Source organism: Hippocampus bargibanti, linkage group LG13 (assembly GCF_051943395.1).
Source record: "Hippocampus bargibanti isolate YZ-2025 linkage group LG13, ASM5194339v1, whole genome shotgun sequence".
Taxonomy (NCBI): Eukaryota; Metazoa; Chordata; class Actinopteri; order Syngnathiformes; family Syngnathidae; genus Hippocampus; species Hippocampus bargibanti.
The window spans coordinates 2,614,540-2,641,135 of NC_142746.1; the positions used below are offsets into that span (position 1 = coordinate 2,614,540).

At 43.7% G+C, this 26,596-nt stretch overlaps 1 protein-coding gene and 6 non-coding genes across 10 annotated transcripts in view; all 7 read left to right on the forward strand.

Moving 5' to 3' along the window:
* The window catches only part of LOC148888949 (ubiquitin carboxyl-terminal hydrolase 54-like), a 28,539-nt gene extending 19,439 nt beyond the window's left edge, over positions 1-9,100 (forward strand). Inside the window, exons 5-6 of one of the 4 annotated variants that reach the window (XR_016116911.1) lie at positions 2,373-2,605; positions 8,484-9,100. Coding sequence is in view for 1 of the 4 variants with exons in the window: in XM_089012184.1 (XP_088868310.1) it covers positions 2,373-2,540 (168 nt within the window). In the remaining 3 variants the exon portion in view is untranslated. Of the gene's footprint in view, positions 1-2,372; positions 3,095-5,487; positions 6,393-8,483 lie in introns of those variants that run through there. The other 3 variants (XR_016116912.1, XR_016116913.1, XM_089012184.1) reach the window with 3 other exon arrangements.
* Positions 9,101-11,505: 2,405 nt separating this feature from the next.
* LOC148888950 (5S ribosomal RNA) lies at positions 11,506-11,624 on the forward strand. The gene has a single exon (XR_016117009.1). It is a non-coding gene; the product is annotated as a 5S ribosomal RNA (ribosomal RNA).
* A 2,688-nt stretch (positions 11,625-14,312) lies between these two features.
* On the forward strand, positions 14,313-14,431 carry LOC148888951 (5S ribosomal RNA). The gene has a single exon (XR_016117010.1). It is a non-coding gene; the product is annotated as a 5S ribosomal RNA (ribosomal RNA).
* Positions 14,432-17,494: 3,063 nt separating this feature from the next.
* LOC148888952 (5S ribosomal RNA) lies at positions 17,495-17,613 on the forward strand. The gene has a single exon (XR_016117021.1). It is a non-coding gene; the product is annotated as a 5S ribosomal RNA (ribosomal RNA).
* A 2,689-nt stretch (positions 17,614-20,302) lies between these two features.
* On the forward strand, positions 20,303-20,421 carry LOC148888953 (5S ribosomal RNA). The gene has a single exon (XR_016117022.1). It is a non-coding gene; the product is annotated as a 5S ribosomal RNA (ribosomal RNA).
* A 2,688-nt stretch (positions 20,422-23,109) lies between these two features.
* Positions 23,110-23,228, forward strand: LOC148888954 (5S ribosomal RNA). Its single transcript, XR_016117028.1, has one exon. It is a non-coding gene; the product is annotated as a 5S ribosomal RNA (ribosomal RNA).
* A 2,688-nt stretch (positions 23,229-25,916) lies between these two features.
* On the forward strand, positions 25,917-26,035 carry LOC148888955 (5S ribosomal RNA). The gene has a single exon (XR_016117030.1). It is a non-coding gene; the product is annotated as a 5S ribosomal RNA (ribosomal RNA).
* Positions 26,036-26,596: the final 561 nt, after the last annotated feature.

Below are 26,596 nucleotides of genomic sequence, written 5' to 3' on the forward strand. Positions count from 1 at the left end.
GTTTTCCTTCTAATTTTGCCATCAACACGGATCATCACGAAGTTTTCAGACCAAACAAAGTACCGCAAAATGTATTGTGTGTCGCTTTCTCGGTCAGGGGCGGTCCAAACGTGACGTCACATGGGGATCGTCATCAACTCGAAAACAAGACTTCATGATTATTCAGCGCAAGTCTTAAAACGTAAACTATAGCTATATGCTGTGGAAACTTTGTCAAATACGCCCAGTCGAAGTCATTTGAAGTGATTTTATAAATTATGGACATAACTTGTTCGGAGGCGTCGGTTGTCCTTTAATTCTTTAGGTTTAGTATTTCCGGCCCAAACACTCCCTTCAAATGCTCCTGGCCCGACCTGTCAAATTTTAGAACCCATTGCGGCCCACGAGTCAAAAAGTTTGCCCACCCCTGGTCTAGCTGGTATGCTGACGTTTTTCCGTCGTTTAGCGTCTTTTCTAAGTGAAATGAGAGAGCAAGTTTCAAGCTCCGTCTTCTGCAATGCTAACTTTTTTTTTCCACCGAGCTGTCAAACACGTTTTTCAAGCGGGCCAGTTCTGTCGTGGGCTGCTCGCTGGACTCTCTGGAGGAGGTGGGCAACAGACAGACGCTAGCTAAACTAAAAGCTATGATGGACAGCCCCTCCCAAACTCTCCTGCCCACCCTGACAGCACTGGGTAGCTCCTTTAGCCAGAGACTATTACACCCGCGCTGCAAGAAGGAGAGGTACCGCCACTCGTTCCTACCGACTGCTGTCAGGCTTCACAATTCTCAATGATCTCGCATGTGGAAAAAAAAAAAAAAAATGGACACTTGTAAATATGGGTTGTTGCAATATATCAAAATGCATTTCTTGATTCTGCACTATGTACAGTTTTTTTCTCTTATGGAACGGTTTTGCACATCTACATTTGCACAGTATACAGTTGACATTTTTTTATTTTGTTATGCTTAGAATATCTTGTTTTCTATGCTTTCACCCCACCCCAACCCCATCCCTTTTCAATTGCTGCTGTGGACTGCAAATTTCCCCATTGTGGGACGAATAAAGGTATTCTGATTCTGATTCACTTAGCCTGAGATGCTACAAATGACGGCGAATGGTAATGTTGCTAGCTGATTTTTTGTGTGTGGCATATTTATATGAATTAATGACTTGTCAAACCAATGTTTACTTTTAGCTGCTCGTTTAATTTTATGAAAATGATGCCGTCAACAAGATGCTAAGGTCGTGGATCAAAATCAATCCTCCATTTTGACGCTAATAGTCCCGAAAACCCAACTACAGTGAGACCTCGGTTTACGAACCCCTTGGTTTACGAACTTTTCGGCTTACGAACGTTACATTTATGAAAATTTTACCTTGGCAGACGAACTATCTTTCGGGATACACACGGAGCTGCCACAATGAGTGATGTGTTGTTCGCGAACGAGCCCGTTCTCCTAGCAAGAAATTGGTGGCCACCGTTTTTGTCCTCTATTCCCCTCACCCAGTCTTCGGTTAAAGCCACGTGATTGGTCAAGAACGCAGCAGAGGGGGATGGGGTTACAGACAGAGAGAGAGTGAGGCCGTTCTCCAAAAAACAAAATGGTGTCTTCGGTTAAAGCTACGTGATTGGTCAAGAACCCAGCAGTGGGGGTGGGGGCGTTAAACATTAAAGAGACAGGCAGACAGAGAGATTGAGAAAACACACACACGAAAGGGAGATGACGGCTTGAAACAAAAAACAAAGGTGTTAGAGTGTGAGAATAGTGAGAACATGGATAGAAAACAGTTGGAATATATGGGATATTTTCACTGTTTTCTATCCATTTTCTCACTAGTCTCACACTCTCACACTTTTGTTCAGGCTCCACAAATAACCCGCACAAGTCATCTGTGCACTTGATGCAAAAAGCTATCAAACCAGCTAAACAGATCACAATTGAGAAGAACTAGATACAATTATCACAGAGAAAGCACCTACGAGGGATCATTCCTCAAGATGGTGAAAGAAGCCTATGTTTAGTGTGTTTGTGTTTAATGCTTAAGAACCCGGACACTCCATTCCATCAAGCCATTAACGACCATCACAAAGGTAAATAAAATGACTTTATTGTACAGACCAGTTGATTTCTTTTATCATAATACTATAGCACATTTATTATTATTAAATAAGGTATATTTTGTGTAGTTTTAAGGCTTAGAAAATTAGAAAGTAGAATTATGTTTTATGGGGACCTGGGAACGGATTCTCATTTTAATGGTTTCCTATGGGAAATTAATTTTCGGGATACACACTTTTCGCCTGACACACTCTGTCTGGGAACCAATTAAGTTCGTCAGCCAACGTCCCACTGTACTCTTTCCTGTCCCCTACCCCCAATTTGTCAACAGATTGGCCCCAAGTGGAAGGACGTGGTATCACGTTGCATCAAGGGCCACTACCAGCCCCTCCTGCTGCTGTACGCCGACCCCCGCGGGGTGCCGGTGCCGTTTCAGGACTCGGCTGCGGCGCCGATGCTACATCGCCTCAACAAGCCGTGCTATGACAGCGAAGACTAGGGTACTAGGGTAACTACAACACAGCTATGAGTTGTAGTAGTAGCGCTACCACAGCAGAATATCAGGTAACTACGCCAGGTGGGCTGCCAGGGGTGGGTTGCCCATCTTGTCGTCGTCGTAGCTGTATAGCAAGTAAGATTGTCGTAGGGTTGGGCGATGATTTCATTTTAGTCACCGGTTGGAGAGAGGGGTACAGAAAAGCCGTTAGCTCGCTAATATGAAAGCTACGACCAATTTTTCAGAAGCGGTTTTAAGAAAAAAATGCTTGAAACAAACACACCGCTTTGTAATTTTGTGGGATTTTTTTCACGGATAAACGTCACACATGTCGTTACTGCTAGAAACAGGACACGCTACGTCAAAGGTCCTCTGACGCTTGAAAGCGGAGAAGGCTAACAACCAATCGATTCATAGCAAACTCAATTTGAATGATTTGGATTTGTTTTTTAAGATACACATGCTCACTAATCAATATGAGCGGATTTCTGGAGTCCACTGTGAAAATGCACGAATGAGCTTTGTGTCCAATCAAAAAATAAATCTTCTTTCAGCGAGTCAATGTCCTCCATCTATCCCGGTTTTGTGCATCCTCTTCTCTCACACCAGCTACCTTCATGTCCTCTGACCACATCCATAAACCTCCTCTTCGGTCTTCCTCTCGGTCTCCTGCCTGGCAGTTCAAGGCTCAGTATCCTCCCGATATAGTCACTCTCTCCTCTGGAGATGTCCAAACCATCTCAGTCTGGCCTCTTTGATTTTGCCTCCAAAGCCTCTAATATGAGATATCCCTCTAATGTGCTCATTCCTGATCCTATCCAACCTGGTCACTCCCAAAGAAAACCTCAACATCTTCAGCTCTGCTACTTCCAGCTCTGCTTCCTGTCTTTTCGTCAGTGGCACTGTCTACAGTCCAAACATCATGGCTGGTCTCACCACTGTTTTATACACTTTTACTTTCATCCTAGCTGAAACCCTTCTATCACACATAACTCCTGATATTTTTCTCCAGCCGCTCCAGCCTGTCTGGACACGCTTCTTCACCTCTTTTCCACACTCTCCATTACTCTGGACAGTTGATCCCAAGTACTTGAAATCTTCCACCTTCTTTATCTCTTCTCCCTGTAGCATCACTCTTGCACTTGGATCCCTCTTATTCACACACATATATTTCGTCTTGCCGCGACTGATCTTCATTCCTCTCCTTTCCAGGGCATATCTCCACATCTCTAGTTTCTCCGCCATCGAGATTCTTGTCTAACATTGTCTGTCTGTCACGGTTTGCGAGGTGGTGATGGCGGGTGCGGATCCCAAAAAGCAGGCAGGAGGGAGCAGCAGGTTGTTTGACAAATTGTATTAAAATAAAGTCAGCAGGAACAAAATGTAAAACATCAAAATCATCTAAATGGAAAAAATACAAAGTAGCAAAAGAAGACCAAAAGTAAAAGTCCGCCAAGGTTAAACAAACACATACACAATGTATGCAGCAAACAAGCAGCAAACAATGAACCGACACCGGATGGTCGTGCCGGGTGTCCTTTTAAGTGTCAGTGATTAAAACGACCAGCACCTGCGAGGCTGCAGGCAGGGCTGACGTTGCTATCCGTTGGTCGCCAATCTGATCGGGACGACCAGCACCTGTGCAGGTGCAGGCGGGGCCGACAGCGCCCCCCGTTGTTCGCCAACCAGATCATGACACTGTCAGCCTGTCCATCACCATAGCAAATAAGAAAGGGCTCAGAGCTGACCCCTGGTGGAGTCCCACATCCACCTTGAATTCCTCAGTCACACCGACAGCACACCTGACAACTGTCTTCCAGTCATGATACATGTCTTGCACCACTCTGACATACTTTTCTGTCACTCCAGACTTCCTCATGCAATACCACAGCTCTTCTCTGGGCACCCTGTCGTACGCTTTCTCCAGATCTGCAAAGACACAATGCAATTCCTTCTGACCTTCTCTGTACTTCTCTATCAGCATTCTTAAAGCAAACACTGCATCTGTCGTACTCTTTTTTTGGCATGAAGCCATACTGCTGCTCACAAATGTTCACTTCTGGTCTTAGTTTCGCTTCAACTACTCTTTGGAGGTTTGATTGGCATATTTGTTTTGGCAAACATTTTTACGTCGGATGCCCTTCCTGACACAACCCTCTGTATTTATCCGGGCTTGGGACCGGAACAATAAGACACTGGCTTGTGCCCCCTTGTAATAAATAAAGTAAATAACAACATATAAGGGGGCGGCCCGGTAGCCGAGTGGTTAGCACACCGGCTTCACAGTGCAGAGGTCGCCGGTTCGCGTCCCGGTCCGGCCTCCCTGTGTGGAGCTTGCATGTTCTCCCCGGACCCGCGTGGGTTTTCTCCGGGTCCTCCGGTTTCCTCCCACACTCCAAAAACATGCATGGCAGGCATATTGACTACTCCAAATTGTCCCTAGGTGTGAGTGTGAGAGTGACTGTTGTATGTCTTTGTGTGCCCTGCGATTGGCTGGCAACCAATTCAGGGTGTCCCCTGCCTCGTGCCCGAAGACAGCTGAGATAGGCTCCAGCAACCCCCGCGACCCTAATGAGGAATAAGCGGTACGAAAAATGAGATGAGACAACATATAACAAGCTAGTCGTTAGTTACATCCAAATTTTTCGCTCGGTTTTCAAAATCATGTGGTGGGCAGATTTGGCCCTCTGGTCTTGACTTGGACACCTGTGATGTCAAGCATTAGCCAACTAGATGAATAGAAAGAGCTAGCTAGCTCGCTTGCTTGCTCTATTGAGCTAGCTTGCTCTGTTTTTAAAATCATGTGGTGGGCCATATTTTTTTTTCCAAGATGGCGCCTGAGAAGGCAGCCATCAGCAAGTGCTCTCATGAGCCTTGCTTTTTTGTTGATTTTGTCTTTTTATTGTGTTTTCTTTTGTCACTTTATGTTGTTCTGCGTGACGTGGAACAGATACAGATTGTTTTTCAGAATTTTGGCCACGACAATCATCAAGGAGGAGACTGCTGAGCGGTTGCGCCTTTCGGCAGCATGGATATGCCAGTACTGTTTTTGAATGGGGGGAATGTCCGAGCCATTAACTGTCATCGCTGGACATTTCTGGGGTCATTGTGCTTTTTTTGCGCCTGTAATGGGCAGCATCTTCACAGCCCCGCTTTGTTCAGCGGAAAGGTCGGTGCTGTTGGACAGTCTGCTGTTGGATGGATGCATGGCTTAAGGAGCCCGCGATAAGAAGAAAGCAGTGTCAGCGCAGAGCGCCGATGCATATGTGGAACTGTCGCGGCTTGGAATTGAAGCGGATTTATGTGGGACAGGAGATGGGAGACAATGTCTTTTCGTCAATGGATGCTACAGCTTTGTTTGCTTTCAACGTTTAGCTTGTAGTAGACGAACAAATTCCACCATGACGTCCCTGATCCACTGCTGACATGGATGCCTTGATCCTCTCCTCATTCATCTAGAACTGCTTCATGGCATCACAAAGAGGGTACAGCCAGTCCTGAAGAATAAATGACTCTGTGTCTTTGTGTCATTTTTTTTTTTTCGCAAGATGGCGGCGCGTGAACGCGCAGCGGCTCCACTCTCCCTGCAAATTGGCGTTTTCATGTTTATTATACAGTAAAGTCTCGTTATATCGATATTCAAGGGAGTCCGAAAAAATATCGATATAACCGGGACTATCGATATATCCGACCCTGTTTGCATGTAATTTTCTCCGTGCGTGCCTAGAAATAGTATCGATATAACCGGGACTATCGATATATCCGATATCGATATAACGAGACTTTACTGTATTTTTTAAAGTCATTATAAGTGTCTTGCATGCTGGGTCCGAGAGGACAGTAATTTCATCTGTGCTGTATCGATGAGAAGGTTTCTTCAGCCGTCATCTGTACAAAAGTGAAGGTTTCGGACGTTTCGCCTCCTATCCAAGAGGCTTCGTCAGCGAAAAAATCTGTGCTGTATGTTATGCATATTCGCATATTTGACAATAAAGCTGACTTTTGACTTTGACTTTGATATTTGGCCCTCAGGCCTTGGACACCTATGATGTAAGGGATTAGCTCACTAAATGAATAGAAAGAGCCAGCGAGCTCACACGGGAGCTAGATCTATAGATGAGCATGGACAGCATTTCACCAGTTTGATTTGCTTTTGTCAAATGCAATCATGTGATGGGCCAGATTTGGCCCCTGGGCCTTGACTTGGACACCTGTGATGTAAGGGATTAGCCAACTAGATGAATAGAAAGAGCTAGATATCTCTATTGCTAGCTTACTCGGTCGCTAGCTAGCTCAATAGAAGAGCATGGAAATTCACATGTTTGAACTGCTTTTGCGGGCCGAATACAATCATGTGGTGGGCCAGATTTGGCCCCCGGGCCTGGACTTTGACACCTGTTTTCTATAGTCTGTATTGTTTGAAAGCTACACACGTTTTGCAGATCAGTAAAATATTTATTCCGGTGATTTATTGACCCACAAGATAAAAATGACATGACAGAGTTTGTGTAAGGCAATCTCACCAAGCCCTACATTGTACTTTTTTCGGTCGTGGGCTGCCAGATGACTTTCATCCCTGCTAAATTGCGCTTTTTATTGATTTTTTTGAACATTTCTTTGTATTATTTGAAACAATATTAGCACAAGAGTTTCTGCACCTTTATTTTTCTCCACTTTTGAATTTGCATGTCACATAGCGCCTCAATAAACCTAAGCTCTCTTATTTGCTATCTGGCTGGCTACCTAGCTCTCTATCTGCCAACTAGCTATCGAGCTAGCCAGCTCTCTATTTGCTATCGAGCTGGCTATCTATCTAGCTAGCTAGCTATTAGCTATGTATTAGCTAGCAAGCTAGTTTTCTATCTATTTCAAATTGCAAATTTCCCCATTGCGGGACGAATAAAGGTATTCTGATTCTGATTCTGATTCTGATTTCAGTTACTAGCTGTCTAGCTGGTACCGAACCCCACCAGGTTCATATGTGTATTCACTGAACCCCTCTTGATTGAAAAATATTTTTTTTTTCAAATTCAAGACAGATATGTGTTTTATTGCTACACAAAATCAGCTGTGCATGAACATCACCTTGTTCAAATAACAAAACCAACACAATGCATAAACTTTGCTAACAAGTACAAATCCAAGATCAGGCAGAATGGCCCTTTGATCGAATCTAGATCTCTTCACCTTGAATTCAGCAAATGTTGTGTTCTTGTATTCCCGTCTCCATGCAGCTTGAATTGGATTGGATTGGATTTGCCTTTATTAGTCTCACAGTGGAGAAATTTACATTTCACAGCAGCAAAGTGATGAAAGGAATGAAAGTAGAAAAAAGAAATACACGAGCTGCTGGAAAGGCAGCCACTCTCGCGGGGCCATCTTGAAGTCAAAAGAACAACAAAAAACACGAAATAACAAATAATATGACAACACAAAGACAATATGACAAAACAAAGACACAGAGAGTCTTTCATTCTTCAGGACTTTCTGTAGCCTCTTTGTGATGGCATGAGATGTCAGATGAAAGAGGAGAGGATCAAAGCGTCTTTCCACCAGTGGATCAGGGACATCATGGTGGAACATGCACGTCGACTACAAGCTAAATGTTGAAAGCAAACACGCAGCTGTAGCATCCATTGACGAAAAGAGATTCTCACATCTCCTGTCCAACATAAATCTGCTTCAATTCCAAGCCGCAACAGTTGCACATACGCATCGGCGCTCTGCGCTAACGCCAGTGACGTGCGGTGAGGTTCATGGCTGATGAGGCACTGACGTCATCAATGACGTCACCGCTCGTCTCTACTTCGTATTTGAACGGTAAATTCAGCGATTTTGAAAAAAATCCTAAAACGGTGAAGTTAAATGGACAAGGACTTTAAAGTACAAATCACTAAATACAGCTAACTGTTGAATGTATTTTTTCATTTGATATTTCCATGACAGCTTTCCATGATGACAGCTGCGTCCACTGACTGCACGTCACTGGCTGACGCTCCTTTCTTCTTATCGCGGGCTCCTCAAGCCATGCATCCATCCAGCCGCAGACTGTCCAACAGCACCGACCTTTCTGCTGAACAAAGCGGGGCTGTGTACATGCTGCCCATTACAGGCGCAAAAAAAGCACAATGGCCCCTTTGGTGTCCAGCGATGGCAGTCGAATGGCACCGACATTCCTCCCATTCAAAAACAGTACTAGCATATTCATGCTGCCGAAAAGGCGCAACCGATCAGCACAGTCTCCTCCTTGATGAATGTCATGGTCAAAAATGCTGTAAGTTTTTTTTTTTTTTTTTTGCCTCCACCCCAAACTCTGTGGGCCGAGAAATGGTCTCTCCCGTTCGCGATCCGATTTCACTTTTCATTTCACGATCACCCCCGACGCGATTTTAAACGGCTTCCCACACGTTGATTTTACTCTTGAGTCGCTGCGTGTAACGATATGGCTTTCCGGCAGAGGGAGCTGTCCGCACGGGGGACCGTCATGACAGTACTCGTACGCGAAGCAGAACTGGGTTTCTGCGTGCTGGACAGCTTCTTTTACTCCCCTTTCAAACCATCTATTTTCCTTTCGCTACAATTTTAACCTCATTGTCGTCAAATGAGCGGTAGCTAGTTGAGGTGCATATGTACTGCAGATTGAGGCCCACTCGTATTATCCCATGCGGTGTTGATAAAGTTTTTTTTTTTGAGAATTTGTTTAGTCTCCCTCATGTTTTGCTCTTTATAATTTTCATTTTTCCAATGTATTGAATAAACTACATTACTTTGTTTTTCATTTGACAGCCTATCTTTTGGATGTACTCATTTTTTCCTTCAGGTGTTTATCGGTTTGAAATAAGTAGGAATTTTGTGTTGCCAAAGGACTCTGTAGTTTTTCAGAAAGCCCTGCAATGTAAGGTAATGCTACTCCTCTCCTTTTTAGTATCTTCAGAATTTTGGGTTTCATTCCCTATCCTTTTCTTTTGACATTTGTTAAATGACCACTGAGGGCAACCACAGTTTGTGAGTGCTCTCCTGACATGTTTTCACTCCTTTTCTCTACTTTCGACGCTGGTTGGTATTAGCCCTATGCTGGAGGGTTCTGATAACTCATAGTTTGTGTTGTCGAGGGTGGTTTGATTCAAAAAGTAAGTATTGGTCAGTGTGTGTGGCGTTCCTAAAGATTTCTGCTTTTAGCGCTCTGTCCTCTTTTATAATTACTTTACACTCCAAAAAGGCTAGTTGGGTGTCTTTAATGTCCTCGCGAGTATATTTAATATTGATGTCTACCGAGTGCAGGTGATTTGTGAAGGATTGAATTTCTTCTTTTTTAATTATGACGAAAGTGCCCTCCACATATCTAAACCAGTGCCTCGGTTTTGTACCCGGGAAGGATGTGAGAGCCTGTTTCTCCATTTTTTTTCATGGCCAGATTGTCCATTATGGGTTAAACTGGTGAGCCCAAAGCACAACTATGAATTTGTTTGAATTTTTTTTCCCCGGAATTTAAAATACGTAAAATTCAGGCAAGTAATCACGTAATAAAGTAATCAGTGTAGCCTCAGGGTATAGTCCTCTGCTCTCCCCAACCTGAGAGAAGTGACCTATCATAGCAGAAGTCTGGCACCGCCACCTCTAGACGTTAGGGATATACATATGGGGCCGAAACTACTAGCAAATTTTAGTTCGCTGACGAAGCCTCTTCGATGAGAAACGAAACGTCAGACACCTTCAAAGAAGTACAGGTGACGGCTGAAGAAACCTTTTCATCAATGGACCACTCCTGTATGACTGAGAGCTGACAGAGACGTACAAGCAGGTTGGACTGAGGATCCCCCACCCCCTTTTTTTCTAATACTTTCAGGCGCTGCTTTCGGGGTTGTTTAAAAAAAAGAGAGAACTGGGGTGGGTACGCAACGAATATTGAGATGTGCTTAGACATGCTGTTCTGTTTTGCCATACAATGTTCAGCCTGTTACAGAGCATAGAGTAAGATCAGTTAAGATGGCCGATCAAGTTATTGTTTTCGAATGGATTGTTTAAAATATGAGCACTGTTTGTTTTTCCGATGCGATCCTTTGGCACAGTCTTAGACATGAGCAGACCTTTCAACCACGAGGCAGAATAATCCTAAAGGTCTGTTGAATCGTTGGTGGTCTACCCAATGATTTCTAGTCCCCCTCGTTCCCTCAGATCTTCTTCCTCCCTCCACCTCCGTGTGTCCCTCACTCCCCCGTCTCAGCAAGATGGGTGACAGACCCCTCAGCTGCTCTGCCCCCAATTTTTGGAAGTCACTTCCTCAGAACTTTCATAACATCGATTCTCTTACCACCTTCAAGTCCCATCTCAAAACCCAGCTATTTAAAATAGCATTTTCTGTGTGTAGCTCTCTCTCCTGTTTCTATTTATAATTGTATTTTATTTATTGCAATCTATTTGTGATTGTATTTTATTTATTATAGTACCTCTGCTTGTCCGTGACTGTAAAGTGTCCTTTAGAGCTTTGAAAGGCGCTTAAAATGTTATGTATAACTATGAATATTATGTGGTGAAATGGTTGATCACGAGATCAGTGTCGCTGTGTGATTACGTCAGCAGAGGGCGTCAAGGACCAGACGGAGAGTAATCATAATAATACATTTAATTTCTAAGCGCCTTTCAAAACTCTCAAGGCCACTTTACAGTCAGGGGATAAGAATGTTTTTTTGTGCGAGTGAACAGAGGCAACCATTTGCGCCAGCGTTCACTCTGCCCGGAATGAATGGACGAAACGGATTGCATTGGAAGTCAAAGAAAAGTTACCCACGTTAACGCATCAGCTGGACTCACATGCGCCTTATTTGACAACACGACACAAATAACACCTTCATCGATTCAAGCCTGTATTTGGAAAACCAAATAACCATCATCCGACAAGAACGAACACCATAAACAAAGACGCTCTCCCTGCAACACTATAAAGAGGGATTTTCTGGCACATTCCCTCGCTTACGGCCATACTACCCTGAGAACGCCCGATCTCGTCCGATCTCGGAAGCTAAGCAGAGTCCGGCCTGGTTAGTACTTGGATGGGAGACCGCCTGGGAATACCAGGTGCTGTAAGCTTTTTTTTTTTTTTTGCAGCCACCCCAAACACTGTGGGCCGAGAAATGGTCTCTCCCGTTCGCGATCCGATTTCACTTTTCATTTCACGATCACCCCCGACGCGATTTTAAACGGCTTCCCACACGTTGATTTTACTGTTGAGTCGCTGCGTGTAACGATATGGCTTTCCGGCAGAGGGAGCTGTCCGCATGGGGGACCGTCATGACAGTACTCATACGCGAAGCAGAACTGGGCTTCTGCGTGCTGGACAGCTTCTTTTACTCCCCTTTCAAACCATCTATTTTCCTTTCGCTACAATTTTAACCTCATTGTCGTCAAATGAGCGGTAGCTAGCTTTAAGGTGCATATGTACTGCAGATTGAGGCCCACTAGTATTATCCCAGCGGTGTTGATAAAGTATTTTTTTTTTGAGAATTTGTTTAGTCTCCCTCATGTTTTGCTCTTTATAATTTTCATTTTTCCAATGTATTGAATAAACTACATTACTTTGTTTTTCATTTGACAGCCTATCTTTTGGATGTACTCATTTTTGCCTTCAGGCGTTTATCGGTTTGAAATAAGTAGGAATTTTGTGTTGCCAAAGGACTCTGTAGTTTTTCAGAAAGCCCTGCAATGTAAGGTAATGCTAATCCTCTCCTTTTTAGTATCTTCACAATTTTGGGTTTCATTCCCTATCCTTTTCTTTTGACATTTGTTAAATGACCACTGAGGGCAACCACAGTTTGTGAGTGCTCTCCTGACATGTTTTCACTCCTTTTCTCTACTTTCGACGCTGGTTGGTATTAGCCCTATGCTGGAGGGTTCTGATAACTCATAGTTTGTGTTGTCGAGGGTGGTTTGATTCAAAAAGTAAGTATTGGTCAGTGTGTGTGGCCTTCCTAAAGATTTCTGCTTTTAGCGCTCTGTCCTCTTTTATAATTACTTTACACTCCAAAAAGGCTAGTTGGGTGTCTTTAATGTCCTCGCGAGTATATTTAATATTGATGTCTACCGAGTGCAGGTGATTTGTGAAGGATTGAATTTCTTCTTTTTTAATTATGACGAAAGTGCCCTCCACATATCTAAACCAGTGCCTCGGTTTTGTACCCGGGAAGGATGTGAGAGCCTGTTTCTCCATTTTTTTTCATGGCCAGATTGTCCATTATGGGTTAAACTGGTGAGCCCAAAGCACAACTATGAATTTGTTTGAATTTTTTTTCCCCGGAATTTAAAATACGTAAAATTCAGGCAAGTAATCACGTAATAAAGTAATCAGTGTAGCCTCAGGGTATAGTCCTCTGCTCTCCCCAACCTGAGAGAAGTGACCTATCATAGCAGAAGTCTGGCACCGCCACCTCTAGACGTTAGGGATATACATATGGGGCCGAAACTACTAGCAAATTTTAGTTCGCTGACGAAGCCTCTTCGATGAGAAACGAAACGTCAGACACCTTCAAAGAAGTACAGGTGACGGCTGAAGAAACCTTTTCATCAATGGACCACTCCTGTATGACTGAGAGCTGACAGAGACGTACAAGCAGGTTGGACTGAGGATCCCCCACCCCCTTTTTTTCTAATACTTTCAGGCGCTGCTTTCGGGGTTGTTTAAAAAAAAGAGAGAACTGGGGTGGGTACGCAACGAATATTGAGATGTGCTTAGACATGCTGTTCTGTTTTGCCATACAATGTTCAGCCCGTTACAGAGCATAGAGTAAGATCAGTTAAGATGGCCGATCAAGTTATTGTTTTCGAATGGATTGTTTAAAATATGAGCACTGTTTGTTTTTCCGATGCGATCCTTTGGCACAGTCTTAGACATGAGCAGACCTTTCAACCACGAGGCAGAATAATCCTAAAGGTCTGTTGAATCGTTGGTGGTCTACCCAATGATTTCTAGTCGCCCTCGTTCCCTCAGATCTTCTTCCTCCCTCCACCTCTGTGTGTCCCTCACTCCCCCGTCTCAGCAAGATGGGTGACAGACCCCTCAGCTGCTCTGCCCCCAATTTTTGGAAGTCACTTCCTCAGAACTTTCATAACATCGATTCTCTTACCACCTTCAAGTCCCATCTCAAAACCCAGCTATTTAAAATAGCATTTTCTGTGTGTAGCTCTCTCTCCTGTTTCTATTTATAATTGTATTTTATTTATTGCAATCTATTTGTGATTGTATTTTATTTATTATAGTACCTCTGCTTGTCCGTGACTGTAAAGTGTCCTTTAGAGCTTTGAAAGGCGCTTAAAATGTTATGTATAACTATGAATATTATGTGGTGAAATGGTTGATCACGAGATCAGTGTCGCTGTGTGATTACGTCAGCAGAGGGCGTCAAGGACCAGACGGAGAGTAATCATAATAATACATTTAATTTCTAAGCGCCTTTCAAAACTCTCAAGGCCACTTTACAGTCAGGGGATAAGAATGTTTTTTTTGTGCGAGTGAACAGAGGCAACCATTTGCGCCAGCGTTCACTCTGCCCGGAATGAATGGACGAAACGGATTGCATTGGAAGTCAAAGAAAAGTTACCCACGTTAACGCATCAGCTGGACTCACATGCGCCTTATTTGACAACACGACACAAATAACACCTTCATCGATTCAAGCCTGTATTTGGAAAACCAAATAACCATCATCCGACAAGAACGAACACCATAAACAAAGACGCTCTCCCTGCAACACTATAAAGAGGGATTTTCTGGCACATTCCCTCGCTTACGGCCATACTACCCTGAGAACGCCCGATCTCGTCCGATCTCGGAAGCTAAGCAGGGTCGGGCCTGGTTAGTACTTGGATGGGAGACCGCCTGGGAATACCAGGTGCTGTAAGCTTTTTTTTTTTTTTTTTTGCAGCCACCCCAAACACTGTGGGCCGAGAAATGGTCTCTCCCGTTCGCGATCCGATTTCACTTTTCATTTCACGATCACCCCCGACGCGATTTTAAACGGCTTCCCACACGTTGATTTTACTGTTGAGTCGCTGCGTGTAACGATATGGCTTTCCGGCAGAGGGAGCTGTCCGCATGGGGGACCGTCATGACAGTACTCGTACGCGAAGCAGAACTGGGCTTCTGCGTGCTGGACAGCTTCTTTTACTCCCCTTTCAAACCATCTATTTTCCTTTCGCTACAATTTTAACCTCATTGTCGTCAAATGAGCGGTAGCTAGCTTTAAGGTGCATATGTACTGCAGATTGAGGCCCACTAGTATTATCCCAGCGGTGTTGATAAAGTATTTTTTTTTTGAGAATTTGTTTAGTCTCCCCCATGTTTTGCTCTTTATAATTTTCATTTTTCCAATGTATTGAATAAACTACATTACTTTGTTTTTCATTTGACAGCCTATCTTTTGGATGTACTCATTTTTGCCTTCAGGTGTTTATCGGTTTGAAATAAGTAGGAATTTTGTGTTGCCAAAGGACTCTGTAGTTTTTCAGAAAGCCCTGCAATGTAAGGTAATGCTACTCCTCTCCTTTTTAGTATCTTCAGAATTTTGGGTTTCATTCCCTATCCTAGGGCGGCCCGGTAGTCGAGTGGTTAGCACACCGGCTTCACAGTGCAGAGGTCGCCGGTTCGCGTCCCGGTCCGGCCTCCCTGTGTGGAGTTTGCATGTTCTCCCCGGACCCGCGTGGGTTTTCTCCGGGTCCTCTGGTTTCCTCCCACACTCCAAAAACATGCATGGCAGGCAGATTGACCACTCCAAATTGTCCCTAGGTGTGAGTGTGAGAGTGACTGTTGTATGTCTTTGTGTGCCCTGCGATTGGCTGGCAACCAATTCAGGGTGTCCCCCGCCTCGTGCCCGAAGACAGCTGAGATAGGCTCCAGCACCCCCCGTGACCCTAATGAGGAATAAGCGGTACGGGAGATGAGATGAGATTCCCTATCCTTTTCTTTTGACATTTGTTAAATGACCACTGAGGGCAACCACAGTTTGTGAGTGCTCTCCTGACATGTTTTCACTCCTTTTCGCTAATTTCGACGCTGGTTGGTATTAGCCCTATGCTGGAGGGTTCTGATAACTCATAGTTTGTGTTGTCGAGGGTGGTTTGATTCAAAAAGTAAGTATTGGTCAGTGTGTGTGGCCTTCCTAAAGATTTCTGCTTTTAGCGCTCTGTCCTCTTTTATAATTACTTTACACTCCAAAAAGGCTAGTTGGGTGTCTTTAATGTCCTCGCGAGTATATTTAATATTGATGTCTACCGAGTGCAGGTGATTTGTGAAGGATTGAATTTCTTCTTTTTTAATTATGACGAAAGTGCCCTCCACATATCTAAACCAGTGCCTCGGTTTTGTACCCGGGAAGGATGTGAGAGCCTGTTTCTCCATTTTTTTTCATGGCCAGATTGTCCATTATGGGTTAAACTGGTGAGCCCAAAGCACAACTATGAATTTGTTTGAATTTTTTTTCCCCGGAATTTAAAATACGTAAAATTCAGGCAAGTAATCACGTAATAAAGTAATCAGTGTAGCCTCAGGGTATAGTCCTCTGCTCTCCCCAACCTGAGAGAAGTGACCTATCATAGCAGAAGTCTGGCACCGCCACCTCTAGACGTTAGGGATATACATATGGGGCCGAAACTACTAGCAAATTTTAGTTCGCTGACGAAGCCTCTTCGATGAGAAACGAAACGTCAGACACCTTCAAAGAAGTACAGGTGACGGCTGAAGAAACCTTTTCATCAATGGACCACTCCTGTATGACTGAGAGCTGACAGAGACGTACAAGCAGGTTGGACTGAGGATCCCCCACCCCCTTTTTTTCTCCTACTTTCAGGCGCTGCTTTCGGGGTTGTTTAAAAAAAAGAGAGAACCGGGGTGGGTACGCAACGAATATTGAGATGTGCTTAGACATGCTGTTCTGTTTTGCCATACAATGTTCTGCCCGTTACAGAGCATAGAGTAAGATCAGTTAAGATGGCCGATCAAGTTATTGTTTTCGAATGGATTGTTTAAAATATGAGCACTGTTTGTTTTTCCGATGCGATCCTTTGGCACAGTCTTAGACATGAGCAGACCTTTCAACCACGAGGCAGAATAATCCTAAAGGTCTGTTGAATCGTTGGTGGTCTACCCAATGATTTCTAGTCGCCCTCGTTCCCTCAGATCTTCTTCCTCCCTCCACCTCTGTGTGTCCCTCACTCCCCCGTCTCAGCAAGATGGGTGACAGACCCCTCAGCTGCTCTGCCCCCAATTTTTGGAAGTCACTTCCTCAGAACTTTCATAACATCGATTCTCTTACCACCTTCAAGTCCCATCTCAAAACCCAGCTATTTAAAATAGCATTTTCTGTGTGTAGCTCTCTCTCCTGTTTCTATTTATAATTGTATTTTATTTATTGCAATCTATTTGTGATTGTATTTTATTTATTATAGTACCTCTGCTTGTCCGTGACTGTAAAGTGTCCTTTAGAGCTTTGAAAGGCGCTTAAAATGTTATGTATAACTATGAATATTATGTGGTGAAATGGTTGATCACGAGATCAGTGTCGCTGTGTGATTACGTCAGCAGAGGGCGTCAAGGACCAGACGGAGAGTAATCATAATAATACATTTAATTTCTAAGCGCCTTTCAAAACTCTCAAGGCCACTTTACAGTCAGGGGATAAGAATGTTTTTTTGTGCGAGTGAACAGAGGCAACCATTTGCGCCAGCGTTCACTCTGCCCGGAATGGATGGACGAAACGGATTGCATTGGAAGTCAAAGAAAAGTTACCCACGTTAACGCATCAGCTGGACTCACATGCGCCTTATTTGACAACACGACACAAATAACACCTTCATCGATTCAAGCCTGTATTTGGAAAACCAAATAACCATCATACGACAAGAACGAACACCATAAACAAAGACGCTCTCCCTGCAACACTATAAAGAGGGATTTTCTGGCACATTCCCTCGCTTACGGCCATACTACCCTGAGAACGCCCGATCTCGTCCGATCTCGGAAGCTAAGCAGGGTCGGGCCTGGTTAGTACTTGGATGGGAGACCGCCTGGGAATACCAGGTGCTGTAAGCTTTTTTTTTTTTTTTTTGCAGCCACCCCAAACACTGTGGGCCGAGAAATGGTCTCTCCCGTTCGCGATCCGATTTCACTTTTCATTTCACGATCACCCCCGACGCGATTTTAAACGGCTTCCCACACGTTGATTTTACTGTTGAGTCGCTGCGTGTAACGATATGGCTTTCCGGAAGAGGGAGCTGTCCGCATGGGGGACCGTCATGACAGTACTCGTACGCGAAGCAGAACTGGGCTTCTGCGTGCTGGACAGCTTCTTTTACTCCCCTTTCAAACCATCTATTTTCCTTTCGCTACAATTTTAACCTCATTGTCGTCAAATGAGCGGTAGCTAGCTTTAAGGTGCATATGTACTGCAGATTGAGGCCCACTAGTATTATCCCAGCGGTGTTGATAAAGTATTTTTTTTTTGAGAATTTGTTTAGTCTCCCCCATGTTTTGCTCTTTATAATTTTCATTTTTCCAATGTATTGAATAAACTACATTACTTTGTTTTTCATTTGACAGCCTATCTTTTGGATGTACTCATTTTTGCCTTCAGGTGTTTATCGGTTTGAAATAAGTAGGAATTTTGTGTTGCCAAAGGACTCTGTAGTTTTTCAGAAAGCCCTGCAATGTAAGGTAATGCTACTCCTCTCCTTTTTAGTATCTTCAGAATTTTGGGTTTCATTCCCTATCCTTTTCTTTTGACATTTGTTAAATGACCACTGAGGGCAACCACAGTTTGTGAGTGCTCTCCTGACATGTTTTCACTCCTTTTCGCTAATTTCGACGCTGGTTGGTATTAGCCCTATGCTGGAGGGTTCTGATAACTCATAGTTTGTGTTGTCGAGGGTGGTTTGATTCAAAAAGTAAGTATTGGTCAGTGTGTGTGGCCTTCCTAAAGATTTCTGCTTTTAGCGCTCTGTCCTCTTTTATAATTACTTTACACTCCAAAAAGGCTAGTTGGGTGTCTTTAATGTCCTCGCGAGTATATTTAATATTGATGTCTACCGAGTGCAGGTGATTTGTGAAGGATTGAATTTCTTCTTTTTTAATTATGACGAAAGTGCCCTCCACATATCTAAACCAGTGCCTCGGTTTTGTACCCGGGAAGGATGTGAGAGCCTGTTTCTCCATTTTTTTTCATGGCCAGATTGTCCATTATGGGTTAAACTGGTGAGCCCAAAGCACAACTATGAATTTGTTTGAATTTTTTTTCCCCGGAATTTAAAATACGTAAAATTCAGGCAAGTAATCACGTAATAAAGTAATCAGTGTAGGCTCAGGGTATAGTCCTCTGCTCTCCCCAACCTGAGAGATGTGACCTATCATAGCAGAAGTCTGGCACCGCCACCTCTAGACGTTAGGGATATACATATGGGGCCGAAACTACTAGCAAATTTTAGTTCGCTGATGAAGCCTCTTCGATGAGAAACGAAACGTCCGACACCTTCAAAGAACTACAGGTGACGGCTGAAGAAACCTTTTCATCAATGGACCACTCCTGTATGACTGAGAGCTGACAGAGACGTACAAGCAGGTTGGACTGAGGATCCCCCACCCCCTTTTTTTCTAGTACTTTCAGGCGCTGCTTTCGGGGTTGTTTAAAAAAAAGAGAGAACTGGTGTGGGTACGCAACGAATATTGAGATGTGCTTAGACATGCTGTTCTGTTTTGCCATACAATGTTCAGCCCGTTACAGAGCATAGAGTAAGATCAGTTAAGATGGCCGATCAAGTTATTGTTTTCGAATGGATTGTTTAAAATATGAGCACTGTTTGTTTTTCCGATGCGATCCTTTGGCACAGTCTTAGACATGAGCAGACCTTTCAACCACGAGGCAGAACAATCCTAAAGGTCTGTTGAATCGTTGGTGGTCTACCCAATGATTTCTAGTCGCCCTCGTTCCCTCAGATCTTCTTCCTCCCTCCACCTCTGTGTGTCCCTCACTCCCCCGTCTCAGCAAGATGGGTGACAGACCCCTCAGCTGCTCTGCCCCCAATTTTTGGAAGTCACTTCCTCAGAACTTTCATAACATCGATTCTCTTACCACCTTCAAGTCCCATCTCAAACCCCAGCTATTTAAAATAGCATTTTCTGTGTGTAGCTCTCTCTCCTGTTTCTATTTATAATTGTATTTTATTTATTGCAATCTATTTGTGATTGTATTTTATTTATTATAGTACCTCTGCTTGTCCGTGACTGTAAAGTGTCCTTTAGAGCTTTGAAAGGCGCTTAAAATGTTATGTATAACTATGAATATTATGTGGTGAAATGGTTGATCACGAGATCAGTGTCGCTGTGTGATTACGTCAGCAGAGGGCGTCAAGGACCAGACGGAGAGTAATCATAATAATACATTTAATTTCTAAGCGCCTTTCAAAACTCTCAAGGCCACTTTACAGTCAGGGGATAAGAATGTTTTTTTGTGCGAGTGAACAGAGGCAACCATTTGCGCCAGCGTTCACTCTGCCCGGAATGAATGGACGAAACGGATTGCATTGGAAGTCAAAGAAAAGTTACCCACGTTAACGCATCAGCTGGACTCACATGCGCCTTATTTGACAACACGACACAAATAACACCTTCATCGATTCAAGCCTGTATTTGGAAAACCAAATAACCATCATCCGACAAGAACGAACACCATAAACAAAGACGCTCTCCCTGCAACACTATAAAGAGGGATTTTCTGGCACATTCCCTCGCTTACGGCCATACTACCCTGAGAACGCCCGATCTCGTCCGATCTCGGAAGCTAAGCAGGGTCGGGCCTGGTTAGTACTTGGATGGGAGACCGCCTGGGAATACCAGGTGCTGTAAGCTTTTTTTTTTTTTTTTGCAGCCACCCCAAACACTGTGGGCCGAGAAATGGTCTCTCCCGTTCGCGATCCGATTTCACTTTTCATTTCACGATCACCCCCGACGCGATTTTAAACGGCTTCCCACACGTTGATTTTACTGTTGAGTCGCTGCGTGTAACGATATGGCTTTCCGGCAGAGGGAGCTGTCCGCATGGGGGACCGTCATGACAGTACTCGTACGCGAAGCAGAACTGGGCTTCTGCGTGCTGGACAGCTTCTTTTACTCCCCTTTCAAACCATCTATTTTCCTTTCGCTACAATTTTAACCTCATTGTCGTCAAATGAGCGGTAGCTAGCTTTAAGGTGCATATGTACTGCAGATTGAGGCCCACTAGTATTATCCCAGCGGTGTTGATAAAGTATTTTTTTTTTGAGAATTTGTTTAGTCTCCCCCATGTTTTGCTCTTTATAATTTTCATTTTTCCAATGTATTGAATAAACTACATTACTTTGTTTTTCATTTGACAGCCTATCTTTTGGATGTACTCATTTTTGCCTTCAGGTGTTTATCGGTTTGAAATAAGTAGGAATTTTGTGTTGCCAAAGGACTCTGTAGTTTTTCAGAAAGCCCTGCAATGTAAGGTAATGCTACTCCTCTCCTTTTTAGTATCTTCAGAATTTTGGGTTTCATTCCCTATCCTTTTCTTTTGACATTTGTTAAATGACCACTGAGGGCAACCACAGTTTGTGAGTGCTCTCCTGACATGTTTTCACTCCTTTTCGCTAATTTCGACGCTGGTTGGTATTAGCCCTATGCTGGAGGGTTCTGATAACTCATAGTTTGTGTTGTCGAGGGTGGTTTGATTCAAAAAGTAAGTATTGGTCAGTGTGTGTGGCCTTCCTAAAGATTTCTGCTTTTAGCGCTCTGTCCTCTTTTATAATTACTTTACACTCCAAAAAGGCTAGTTGGGTGTCTTTAATGTCCTCGCGAGTATATTTAATATTGATGTCTACCGAGTGCAGGTGATTTGTGAAGGATTGAATTTCTTCTTTTTTAATTATGACGAAAGTGCCCTCCACATATCTAAACCAGTGCCTCGGTTTTGTACCCGGGAAGGATGTGAGAGCCTGTTTCTCCATTTTTTTTCATGGCCAGATTGTCCATTATGGGTTAAACTGGTGAGCCCAAAGCACAACTATGAATTTGTTTGAATTTTTTTTCCCCGGAATTTAAAATACGTAAAATTCAGGCAAGTAATCACGTAATAAAGTAATCAGTGTAGCCTCAGGGTATAGTCCTCTGCTCTCCCCAACCTGAGAGAAGTGACCTATCATAGCAGAAGTCTGGCACCGCCACCTCTAGACGTTAGGGATATACATATGGGGCCGAAACTACTAGCAAATTTTAGTTCGCTGACGAAGCCTCTTCGATGAGAAACGAAACGTCAGACACCTTCAAAGAAGTACAGGTGACGGCTGAAGAAACCTTTTCATCAATGGACCACTCCTGTATGACTGAGAGCTGACAGAGACGTACAAGCAGGTTGGACTGAGGATCCCCCACCCCCTTTTTTTCTAATACTTTCAGGCGCTGCTTTCGGGGTTGTTTAAAAAAAAGAGAGAACCGGGGTGGGTACGCAACGAATATTGAGATGTGCTTAGACATGCTGTTCTGTTTTGCCATACAATGTTCAGCCCGTTACAGAGCATAGAGTAAGATCAGTTAAGATGGCCGATCAAGTTATTGTTTTCGAATGGATTGTTTAAAATATGAGCACTGTTTGTTTTTCCGATGCGATCCTTTGGCACAGTCTTAGACATGAGCAGACCTTTCAACCACGAGGCAGAACAATCCTAAAGGTCTGTTGAATCGTTGGTGGTCTACCCAATGATTTCTAGTCGCCCTCGTTCCCTCAGATCTTCTTCCTCCCTCCACCTCTGTGTGTCCCTCACTCCCCCGTCTCAGCAAGATGGGTGACAGACCCCTCAGCTGCTCTGCCCCCAATTTTTGGAAGTCACTTCCTCAGAACTTTCATAACATCGATTCTCTTACCACCTTCAAGTCCCATCTCAAACCCCAGCTATTTAAAATAGCATTTTCTGTGTGTAGCTCTCTCTCCTGTTTCTATTTATAATTGTATTTTATTTATTGCAATCTATTTGTGATTGTATTTTATTTATTATAGTACCTCTGCTTGTCCGTGACTGTAAAGTGTCCTTTAGAGCTTTGAAAGGCGCTTAAAATGTTATGTATAACTATGAATATTATGTGGTGAAATGGTTGATCACGAGATCAGTGTCGCTGTGTGATTACGTCAGCAGAGGGCGTCAAGGACCAGACGGAGAGTAATCATAATAATACATTTAATTTCTAAGCGCCTTTCAAAACTCTCAAGGCCACTTTACAGTCAGGGGATAAGAATGTTTTTTTGTGCGAGTGAACAGAGGCAACCATTTGCGCCAGCGTTCACTCTGCCCGGAATGGATGGACGAAACGGATTGCATTGGAAGTCAAAGAAAAGTTACCCACGTTAACGCATCAGCTGGACTCACATGCGCCTTATTTGACAACACGACACAAATAACACCTTCATCGATTCAAGCCTGTATTTGGAAAACCAAATAACCATCATACGACAAGAACGAACACCATAAACAAAGACGCTCTCCCTGCAACACTATAAAGAGGGATTTTCTGGCACATTCCCTCGCTTACGGCCATACTACCCTGAGAACGCCCGATCTCGTCCGATCTCGGAAGCTAAGCAGGGTCGGGCCTGGTTAGTACTTGGATGGGAGACCGCCTGGGAATACCAGGTGCTGTAAGCTTTTTTTTTTTTTTTTGCAGCCACCCCAAACACTGTGGGCCGAGAAATGGTCTCTCCCGTTCGCGATCCGATTTCACTTTTCATTTCACGATCACCCCCGACGCGATTTTAAACGGCTTCCCACACGTTGATTTTACTGTTGAGTCGCTGCGTGTAACGATATGGCTTTCCGGCAGAGGGAGCTGTCCGCATGGGGGACCGTCATGACAGTACTCGTACGCGAAGCAGAACTGGGCTTCTGCGTGCTGGACAGCTTCTTTTACTCCCCTTTCAAACCATCTATTTTCCTTTCGCTACAATTTTAACCTCATTGTCGTCAAATGAGCGGTAGCTAGCTTTAAGGTGCATATGTACTGCAGATTGAGGCCCACTAGTATTATCCCAGCGGTGTTGATAAAGTATTTTTTTTTTGAGAATTTGTTTAGTCTCCCCCATGTTTTGCTCTTTATAATTTTCATTTTTCCAATGTATTGAATAAACTACATTACTTTGTTTTTCATTTGACAGCCTATCTTTTGGATGTACTCATTTTTGCCTTCAGGTGTTTATCGGTTTGAAATAAGTAGGAATTTTGTGTTGCCAAAGGACTCTGTAGTTTTTCAGAAAGCCCTGCAATGTAAGGTAATGCTACTCCTCTCCTTTTTAGTATCTTCAGAATTTTGGGTTTCATTCCCTATCCTTTTCTTTTGACATTTGTTAAATGACCACTGAGGGCAACCACAGTTTGTGAGTGCTCTCCTGACATGTTTTCACTCCTTTTCGCTAATTTCGACGCTGGTTGGTATTAGCCCTATGCTGGAGGGTTCTGATAACTCATAGTTTGTGTTGTCGAGGGTGGTTTGATTCAAAAAGTAAGTATTGGTCAGTGTGTGTGGCCTTCCTAAAGATTTCTGCTTTTAGCGCTCTGTCCTCTTTTATAATTACTTTACACTCCAAAAAGGCTAGTTGGGTGTCTTTAATGTCCTCGCGAGTATATTTAATATTGATGTCTACCGAGTGCAGGTGATTTGTGAAGGATTGAATTTCTTCTTTTTTAATTATGACGAAAGTGCCCTCCACATATCTAAACCAGTGCCTCGGTTTTGTACCCGGGAAGGATGTGAGAGCCTGTTTCTCCATTTTTTTTCATGGCCAGATTGTCCATTATGGGTTAAACTGGTGAGCCCAAAGCACAACTATGAATTTGTTTGAATTTTTTTTCCCCGGAATTTAAAATACGTAAAATTCAGGCAAGTAATCACGTAATAAAGTAATCAGTGTAGCCTCAGGGTATAGTCCTCTGCTCTCCCCAACCTGAGAGAAGTGACCTATCATAGCAGAAGTCTGGCACCGCCACCTCTAGACGTTAGGGATATACATATGGGGCCGAAACTACTAGCAAATTTTAGTTCGCTGACGAAGCCTCTTCGATGAGAAACGAAACGTCAGACACCTTCAAAGAAGTACAGGTGACGGCTGAAGAAACCTTTTCATCAATGGACCACTCCTGTATGACTGAGAGCTGACAGAGACGTACAAGCAGGTTGGACTGAGGATCCCCCACCCCCTTTTTTTCTAATACTTTCAGGCGCTGCTTTCGGGGTTGTTTAAAAAAAAGAGAGAACCGGGGTGGGTACGCAACGAATATTGAGATGTGCTTAGACATGCTGTTCTGTTTTGCCATACAATGTTCAGCCCGTTACAGAGCATAGAGTAAGATCAGTTAAGATGGCCGATCAAGTTATTGTTTTCGAATGGATTGTTTAAAATATGAGCACTGTTTGTTTTTCCGATGCGATCCTTTGGCACAGTCTTAGACATGAGCAGACCTTTCAACCACGAGGCAGAACAATCCTAAAGGTCTGTTGAATCGTTGGTGGTCTACCCAATGATTTCTAGTCGCCCTCGTTCCCTCAGATCTTCTTCCTCCCTCCACCTCTGTGTGTCCCTCACTCCCCCGTCTCAGCAAGATGGGTGACAGACCCCTCAGCTGCTCTGCCCCCAATTTTTGGAAGTCACTTCCTCAGAACTTTCATAACATCGATTCTCTTACCACCTTCAAGTCCCATCTCAAACCCCAGCTATTTAAAATAGCATTTTCTGTGTGTAGCTCTCTCTCCTGTTTCTATTTATAATTGTATTTTATTTATTGCAATCTATTTGTGATTGTATTTTATTTATTATAGTACCTCTGCTTGTCCGTGACTGTAAAGTGTCCTTTAGAGCTTTGAAAGGCGCTTAAAATGTTATGTATAACTATGAATATTATGTGGTGAAATGGTTGATCACGAGATCAGTGTCGCTGTGTGATTACGTCAGCAGAGGGCGTCAAGGACCAGACGGAGAGTAATCATAATAATACATTTAATTTCTAAGCGCCTTTCAAAACTCTCAAGGCCACTTTACAGTCAGGGGATAAGAATGTTTTTTTGTGCGAGTGAACAGAGGCAACCATTTGCGCCAGCGTTCACTCTGCCCGGAATGGATGGACGAAACGGATTGCATTGGAAGTCAAAGAAAAGTTACCCACGTTAACGCATCAGCTGGACTCACATGCGCCTTATTTGACAACACGACACAAATAACACCTTCATCGATTCAAGCCTGTATTTGGAAAACCAAATAACCATCATCCGACAAGAACGAACACCATAAACAAAGACGCTCTCCCTGCAACACTATAAAGAGGGATTTTCTGGCACATTCCCTCGCTTACGGCCATACTACCCTGAGAACGCCCGATCTCGTCCGATCTCGGAAGCTAAGCAGGGTCGGGCCTGGTTAGTACTTGGATGGGAGACCGCCTGGGAATACCAGGTGCTGTAAGCTTTTTTTTTTTTTTTTGCAGCCACCCCAAACACTGTGGGCCGAGAAATGGTCTCTCCCGTTCGCGATCCGATTTCACTTTTCATTTCACGATCACCCCCGACGCGATTTTAAACGGCTTCCCACACGTTGATTTTACTGTTGAGTCGCTGCGTGTAACGATATGGCTTTCCGGCAGAGGGAGCTGTCCGCATGGGGGACCGTCATGACAGTACTCGTACGCGAAGCAGAACTGGGCTTCTGCGTGCTGGACAGCTTCTTTTACTCCCCTTTCAAACCATCTATTTTCCTTTCGCTACAATTTTAACCTCATTGTCGTCAAATGAGCGGTAGCTAGCTTTAAGGTGCATATGTACTGCAGATTGAGGCCCACTAGTATTATCCCAGCGGTGTTGATAAAGTATTTTTTTTTTGAGAATTTGTTTAGTCTCCCCCATGTTTTGCTCTTTATAATTTTCATTTTTCCAATGTATTGAATAAACTACATTACTTTGTTTTTCATTTGACAGCCTATCTTTTGGATGTACTCATTTTTGCCTTCAGGTGTTTATCGGTTTGAAATAA